This window comes from Mirounga leonina, unplaced genomic scaffold (genome assembly GCF_011800145.1).
Source record: "Mirounga leonina isolate KUSES-001 unplaced genomic scaffold, KU_Mleo_1.0 Mir_200, whole genome shotgun sequence".
Lineage (NCBI taxonomy): Eukaryota > Metazoa > Chordata > Mammalia > Carnivora > Phocidae > Mirounga > Mirounga leonina.
The window spans coordinates 5,057,753-5,065,705 of NW_023270503.1; the positions used below are offsets into that span (position 1 = coordinate 5,057,753).

Below are 7,953 nucleotides of genomic sequence, written 5' to 3' on the forward strand. Positions count from 1 at the left end.
TCCATTCAGCTGTGTTATTGTCAGGGAAGGTGGCCTTTTTTGGTCCTGCCCCTCCTAGATCTGGTCAGGCCCCCGAATGAGCAGACTTGGATTCCCACAGCTCCTCTCCTTTAAAGCTCTTTCCACAGTTGAACTCTTTTGGAGATTAGTAGGATTCTTTGACGTGTCTCCCCCACCATTCTAAAAACTACAGGGCCTGGTAAAGGCGTTCTTGGAGCACCCCCAGCATGGTCCCTAACATATAAGGGGTGCTCAAGAAATGGGCTGAGTGAGTAAATGATAAGAGAGAAAGGCAGGTAATGTTTTTCCCTTTTACAGGCTATAAAACATGCCCAGACAGGAGGTGTGACTGCCTTCTGGCCCAGTTCCTACAGAAGGAGCACCTGGAGCATAGGGCCACACCCGATGGCCTCCCAGGCCCTCCTCTAACTTCTCTTCCTCTGCTCCCCCAATGGCAGAGCCAGCCCTGAGCCTCTGACACAAGACCAGTTTCCCAGGCAAAGATCCCACGGCAGGAATGGAGCAAGTGACGGCCTAGTAATAACAATAACAGCATTTAGAATGTACCAGGAACTCTTCTTCCACGGCAACTCTTTGAGGCAGGCTCAGTTAGCATCTTCATTCTAAAGATGAAGAAACGGGGCACAGGGGATAAGTGCCATGCCCAAGGTCGTAGCAGGGCCTAGGTAACAGAACCAAAGCAGGAGAGCTTGAGGCTGCGCCCAGCCCCTCTGAGTTGCCTCTGCTGCAGTGCAGAACATCAGCATGGGCATCAGAGGTCAGGGGTTTTACGGCTCCACCTTGAGCGTCCCATGTCCTCACTTCCTCATCTGTAGACCGTGACCATTAATAATGGCTAGCCGTAGGAAGATAATGCACGCGGAGTTTAGTACAGTGCCTGGCACACGGCAAATGATCAATAAATCTTAATTACTGATATTTTTGTTATCGTTTGGAGCGTTTCTGGGCCTGGAAAATAGGGCTGCAGGGCGGTATCCCTGCACAGACTGCAGGTGAGGTCACTCAGGGAGCCAGGGAGCCAGGGGTGTGGGGGCCCTCTCCCGCCCTCACCAGCCCAGAGCGGGCGGGGCGAGAGTGAGGAGGACAGCGGCTCCGCCCCGCCAGACTTTTTTTAAAAAGGGGACGTTGGGCGCAGGCGCAGGCAGCCCAGCCAGCCGTCTCGCGCAAAGCCTGACGCGCACGCGCATGGAGGGGCGCGCGAGCCCCCTGAACGACGCCCGCGCACGCCGCGGGGCTGCTGTGCTGTGCCGCGGCCCCGTGGAGCCGCTCGTCTTCCTCGCCAACTTCGCTTTGGTCCTGCAGGGCCCGCTCACCACGCAATACTTGTGGCACCGCTTCAGTGCCGACCTCGGCTACAATGGTACCCGCGACAGGGGCAGCTGCAGCAACCACAGCGCGGACCCCATCATGAAGGTAGGGGCGCGCGAGAAGCGCGGAGCGGGGCACCGGGCGGGCCCCCGGCGGGCCCCCGGCGGGCCCCGGCGGGAGCGCGGGGGCAGCCGAGGGGGCGGGGCCTGCGTCGGGGAGAGTGCCCGCTGGATTTTGGGTAGTGGGCGGGGCCAGAGCAAAGTTGGGGCTTGAGGGACCACTGCAGAGTGGGGGATGCTTAAAGTGCCTCTAGGTAAAGCGAGGCCGTGAGGATTAACAAAGGGGAGTAAGAGTAAGGGGATGGGACCGTGGTAAATTCCCTTTATCCCAGGGCCAGTTTTTTGAGAATTTTACCAAGATTCTCTGAGGGTTAGGGCTCCAAAGGTAGTTCCCACCCCTGTATCTCCCAGGATGGTGATGATTTGCGGGGTGGGCAACCCAGAGTGAGGAACCTGGTTAAGATTCATGTCCCCACAGGAAGTGGAGACCCTTACCTCCCACTGGACCCTCTACATGAACATGGGCGGCTTCCTGGTGGGGCTCTTCTCGTCCACCCTGCTGGGCGCCTGGAGTGACTGCGTGGGCCGCCGCCCACTGCTGGTGCTGGCCTCCCTGGGCCTGTTGCTGCAGGCGCTGGTGTCCATCTTCGTGGTGCAGCTGCAGCTCCACGTCGGCTACTTCGTGCTGGGCCGCATCCTTTGCGCTCTCCTTGGGGACTTCAGTGGCCTTCTGGCTGCAAGCTTTGCTTCCGTGGCAGATGTCAGCTCCAACCGCAGCCGCACCATTCGAATGGCCCTGCTGGAAGCCTGCATCGGGGTGGCAGGGATGCTGGCCAGCCTTCTTGGGGGCCACTGGCTCCGGGCCCAGGGTTATGCCAACCCCTTCTGGCTGGCCTTGGCCTTGTTGATAGCCATGGCTCTCTACGCAGCCTTCTGCTTTGGTGAGACGGTGAAGGAGCCAACGCCTGCCCGGCTCTTCACCCTCCGTCACCACCGATCAATTGTCCAGCTGTACGTGAATCCGGCCCCAGAAAAGTCCAGGAAGCATTTAGCCCTGTATTCATTGGCCATCTTCATGGTAGTCACTGTGCACTTTGGGGCCCAGGACATCCTGACCCTCTACGAGCTGAGCAAACCCCTCTGCTGGGACTCCAAGCTGATCGGCTATGGTTCTGCCGCTCAGCACCTCCCCTACCTCACCAGCCTGCTGGGCCTGCGGCTTCTGCAGCACTGCCTGGCTGACGCCTGGGTGGCCGAGATTGGCCTGGCCTTCAACATTCTGGGGATGGTGGTTTTTGCGTTCGCTACCATCACTCCCCTCATGTTTACAGGTAAAGTGTGTGGGCTCAGGGACAGTTTGTCCCAAAGGTGCTGGGTGAAAATTGGGGGTCAGACACTCACTGCCCCTAAATGTGGTTCGTACCTGTGTCTAGAAACATTATTAGGCTCCTAGCCTGCACTGGAGGACAGACAACTAAGAAACTTCATAAAAATGCCATCTTTGTTAAACAGAAAAGACAGACCTTCAGTAGACTTAGTAATTAATCCACATTGTCAATGATAAACATTGTTAGTAAGGTAGAGCAAAAGACACAAGTATGGCTCATACACTAATTGCTTCACTTGTTAGCCTCCCACAGCCAGTATTTATGGTGTTCTTAAACAAAGTCCATGCCACTAATACCTTAATATTCACTTCTGTGATAAGAATCACAGGCCCTACCTCAAATATCCTTGGTCAGCTTCTTGGAATTTTTTAAAAAAGCTAGTCTTCTCAGACCACAGATACCAAATTCCTTCCTGCCTTAGTTCTTCTTCCTCCCCTTCCTCCCTTCCCCTCCTCCCCTTCCTCCTTCTCTTCTCCCTCTTCTTCCCCTCCCTCCTCCTCCCCCTTCTTCTTTCTTCGGTAGGAGAGTGGTGGCTAGGAATGAGGAAGTTAACTTTTTAAAGGGACAGATTAATTTTGATAGAGTCCTAAAATATGTTGTTTACAAAGTCAGCTGATGAGTAATCACAGATGTCTTAACTCAGCTGGGTTGCCTCATGTACCCACTTCCGAGGATCCACTGTCCTCTAGGAGGCAACAGTCACACAAGGGAGAGAAACTGTTATGAAAGAAACCTTGTACGCCTGTGAGTAACAAATGCAAAGAGAAAAGGAACTTGCATTAACTTTGTGCTCTGCACAGATGTTACCGCATGTATTCACTTCCCAGGGATGCTGTAACAAATGAACACCAACTGGATGGCTTACAACAATGGAAATGTATTCTCTCACAGCTCTGGAGGCCAGAAGTGAAGTCTCTGGATCACTGGGCCCCAGTCAAGCAGGGCCATGCTGCCTTCGGAGGATCAGGGAGGGAATCTCTCTCACCTTTTCCAGCTTCCCGCGGCTGCCAGCCTTCCGTGGCTTGTGGCCACTGTCACCCTAATCTCTAGCCTCTGTGGTGACATGCCTTTTCGTCTTCTGTGTGCCTTCTCTGTTCTGTCACATCTGTCAGATCTCCCTCCATTTCCCTCTTCTAAGGATTTGTGTGATTGCATTTAGGGCCCAATCTGGTCCAGGAAAATCACCTCATCGCAAGATCCTTAATCACATCTTCAAAGACCCATTTTCCAAATAAGGCAACATTTACAAATTGCAGGTATGACCTGATATCTTAGGGGGACTGTTATTCAGCCTCCTGCACACCCCAGAACCATCCTGTGAGGAAGGCTTTGTTACCGTTTCATAGACAGGAGTCACGTCCAAGGCCACACGATTAGTAAGCAATGGCGTCAGGTTAGGAACTCAGGGCCAACTCCAAAGCCCATGCTTGTTTTCTGTGCCTTGCCATCTCCCTTCGAAGCGCAAGGTGAGTGGGTGGTGCCCGCTGTGGCCACAAGAGGTGTTCTGACAACATAATTGGAGGGAAATCAGCATTCATTCATGAAAGAGGTAGCTGGTAGGTCAAGCCTTGAGAAAGGTGGTCTCCATCCCTCCTTGGTCATTGTCTCCTTCACCAATAAGGAAGCTCTTCCTGTGTCCAACCTGAGTCCCACATGGGCTATGTATGTATAGGAGCTCTGCTATGGGGGATGCTTGGGCACCCCTCTCCCTGACCCCATGTTCTTGATTGTTTCTTTCTCTGCAGGGTATGGGCTCCTGTTCCTGTCATTAGTCACCACACCCATCATCCGGGCCAAGCTCTCCAGGCTGGTGGGCGAGTCAGAGCAGGGTGAGTGCCAGGGTCAACCTGCATCTGGTTCCTCATACCCAGTGTTGCCTGAACTGGGCAGAGAGCAGCTGGGAGCCAGGAGGCAGCTTACCTTTCTCCCTCCCACCCCGGAGAAGTTAGTAGCCAAGACAAATGCACTTCTGTCAAATTGCTTAGGGCTGGCAGAGGACCACAGTGCCTTGGATTTTCAGATCACTGGGTTGGGATTTGCAGTCAGCAGGGCACACTTGTTCTCTTGGGTAACCGGAGCACAGGATTTACTCTCTCCAGACCTCAGCTTTTCCATCTGTAAAATGGATGCAGAGTTCCCTGCTTCACTAGGGCCAGTGTGCAAGCTCAGAGGAAGCAAACAACCTTTAGATATTTCCTTGTCCCCAAGTGACAGACGAGAAGCAGAGACCCAGAGGGTTAAATCGGGTCACCCAAGGTCCCTCAGTAAGTGGTGGAGCTAGGATGCAAACCCAGCTCTGTTTTTAAGAGCAGCAGGTCTGGGGATACGGGTTTTGGTCCTGGCTCTGTCACCCACTGGCTGTGTGATCTTGGGCAGGTCCCTTTCTGTCTCTGCACCTGTTTCCTCCTCTGTAACATGAGTGGTTTGCTCTTAATGACAAGGCCCTTCAGCTCTGACACTCTGACAGAGTTCAAACTCAACTTCTGTTGGGTTGTTGCTCATTTTGCAAAATTTGGGTTCTGCTGGCATATCTCTAAGGAATAGCTTCTCAGGCCTCTGCGTCTTTAGATCCTAGTCTGGAAATATCTGGCTCATCCATTTTCCCCCCATCTGCCCTGGAAGGAGGATCCGGTGCCATAGGTAGCCCATTAAGGATTCGTTCTGTTGCCCCCTAGAACCCATGTACCTTCATTCGTTCACTCAGTAAGCTTTTTTTCTAGCACCTTCACTGTACCCAGAGAGGCCCCAAGGGCCGGAGGTTGGGGGCCTGGAAGGTTCACTTCAGTGTGATTTATATGGATTTATTATCGCACTGTACCCAGAGAGGTTCCCCAAGGGGGAACCAGAGAAAAGAACAGCCCTAACTGACTACCTTCAGGGGGCCAGGGCCTGTGATGGATGCTTTACATGTGAATTTACTGTTGCTGCCAATCTATGAAATAGGTGTTATTCTTGTTTAACAGAAGGGGGACAGAAACCCAGAAGGATAAGCAACTTATTCAGTGATCACACAGATAATAAGTGTTGGAACTGGGAATTAAGCCAGCAGTTAATCCCAAACAGAAGATGATTCCCAAAGGGGATAAACCAAAACCCATTTTATCGGGCTTTTGGTAGAAGATATCACATATACTTTGAATACATGGATTTAATAACAGCCATCTGTTTGGTGGCCCCTTTGTGCCAGCTGCTCTCCATGCAGGACCTCATTGAATCCTTATTACAACACACGATGTAGGATTTATCGTTGAGGAAGGTGAGACTCAGAGAGGTTAAGTAACTTGCCCCAGGTCACACAGCGGTGAGCTAGGGGTGCTGGGATTTGAATCTAGGTCTTTCACACCCCAGAGTGTGATGTTTATTTCTTCACAGGTGCTCTCTTTTCTGCTGTGGCCTGCGTCAATAGCTTGGCCATGCTGATGGCTTCTGGCATCTTCAACTCACTCTACCCAGCCACCCTGAACTTCATGAAGGGGTTCCCCTTCCTCCTGGGAGCTGGGCTCCTCTTCATCCCGGCCATTCTGATTGGGTAATGCAGGGCTCTGACCCATGATCATAATGCCCTTTATCCAAAGGTTCCCTCTTTCTCCTCCTCCCAACCAGAATTCATACCTGGAACCCCCTTTTGGACAGCTGTCTAGTCATCTGGGAGCCATTTCCCAAGGGCAGGGCAGAGGGGCACTAGGGGAAGTTTCGGTCAGGGTACCACTGCTTGCTGGCAAGGCTGTGCTCTCTCCCTCGGCTCCCCTCCTCCTCCATTCCCATTTTGCAGATGGAAGTATGGTGGCAGAAATGTGCTAAAGGGAAGCCTGGAGAGCTTCCTCAGCTAGTTTCGGCTGGGCCCCAGGCTAGCCTGACCTACTGACTTCTTCCCCCGTAGCCTTAAGAGTTGCTCTCCAGAGCCCTCTGTCTCTGGACATTGCCTTGTCTTCCACCTCTCAGCTTTGGGAGGGAATACCTGTACCAGCCCACCCGATAAAGCCTGTGTGTCATCTCTAAGAGTTGAGGGTGTCTCTCCATGTCAAATCTGAACTCTTTCTCTGGTCTCTCTCACAGGGTGCTGGAAAAGGCTAATCCTCGCCCTGAATTCCAGCAGTTTCCTCAGAGCCCTTGATCTGCCTGGACCGGAGGACAGAGGGCAAAGGGAGCGAAGCAAACACCAAGCAACTGAAAGTGTGTATCTCGATCCCAGCCCGCAGCGACCCTGGCACCTCCCCTCCGAGGGCACGTGTCTACCTTGGACAGAGCAGTCCAGCTAGACGGCTGTGCTAGCCTAGGACTCTAATCTAGAATTGTACCCAGAAAGTCCTACTCCAGGAGGCAGTGGGGGGGGGGGGGCGTTTGGAACGGGTCGGTGTACCCTTTCTACCATCGGTCACAGAGAACCCTCCGGGGGAGCAGAGAGGTCCCGATGGAGGGGCACCTCAGGGACCAGCTGAAGCACGAGGGCTGGCATCTCTGCTTCAACCCAAACTGTACAGCTCACTGGGCCATTTCTGGTGTGCAGCCACCAGCGGCTCCTCAGCGATGGATGTGGTTCTGAGGGGAAGGCTGTGGGAGCGGCTGGGTGCCCTCTGGAGGGAGAGTGCTGGGAATCGATCCTCTGAGCTTAGCAGTGCCATCACAATAAATCCATATAAATCACACTGAAGTGAACCTTCCAGGCCCCCAAGGCATGGGGCTGTGGGGCTGTCTGCTTTCCTGTTCCCAGTCTGCCCACCAGAGGTCAGAAAGCAAGCTTCCGGGCTGGGCAGGAGCCCCCTGAGCTACATTGGGATTGTGCCAGGCATGGCTGGCCCGTGCCTCGTCTGACTGCTCACCCCCTTCTCCTGAGCTGCTTGACGGGGCTGGAGGGTTGCATTAGGCCAGTGGAGAGATTGGGGGCAGAGCCTGTGAGGGTCTGTCAGCGATCCATTCCCTGAAGGCACCTTACGGGTCAACCCGGCTCCACCAGCCCAAGTATGATCAGTTTTTGTTACTACTCAGCCCTCCAGCGCTCCCGTTGCCACGCATTTCAGCAGGGCCATGTGCTGAGACCATCCTCCTGCATCTGTAGCTCAACAGGAACCGGAGAGGGGCGTGACTCCCCAAGATGATCCAGGGGACCGGCTTCTCGGAGAACGAGGGTCCCTTTTCCAGGCTGTCAGGAAAGCCTGGCCCAGAAGCTGAAAGGCGGA

The 7,953-nt window shown here is 53.8% G+C and overlaps 1 protein-coding gene across 1 annotated transcript; it reads left to right on the forward strand.

Annotated features, from left to right (window-relative positions):
• Positions 1-1,156: 1,156 nt before the first annotated feature.
• On the forward strand, positions 1,157-7,427 carry SLC46A1 (solute carrier family 46 member 1). The gene is made up of 5 exons (XM_035027732.1): positions 1,157-1,434; positions 1,867-2,719; positions 4,522-4,605; positions 6,149-6,305; positions 6,833-7,427. Exons 1-5 carry the CDS (start codon positions 1,207-1,209, stop codon positions 6,888-6,890), a joined length of 1,380 nt encoding a protein of 459 aa, XP_034883623.1. The 5' UTR covers positions 1,157-1,206; the 3' UTR covers positions 6,891-7,427.
• The last annotated feature ends 526 nt before the right edge of the window (positions 7,428-7,953 follow it).

What these genes read in the sequence shown, in the direction of transcription:
- SLC46A1 (XM_035027732.1), top strand. Translation starts at nt 1,207, where the DNA reads ATGGAGGGGCGCGCGAGCCCCCTGAACGACGCCCGCGCACGCCGCGGG. An exon ending in CACTCCCCTCATGTTTACAG is followed by an intron (nt 2,720 to 4,521) that starts GTAAAGTGTGTG and finishes CTTTCTCTGCAG; the next exon opens with GGTATGGGCTCCTGTTCCTG. An exon ending in GGTGGGCGAGTCAGAGCAGG is followed by an intron (nt 4,606 to 6,148) that starts GTGAGTGCCAGG and finishes ATTTCTTCACAG; the next exon opens with GTGCTCTCTTTTCTGCTGTG.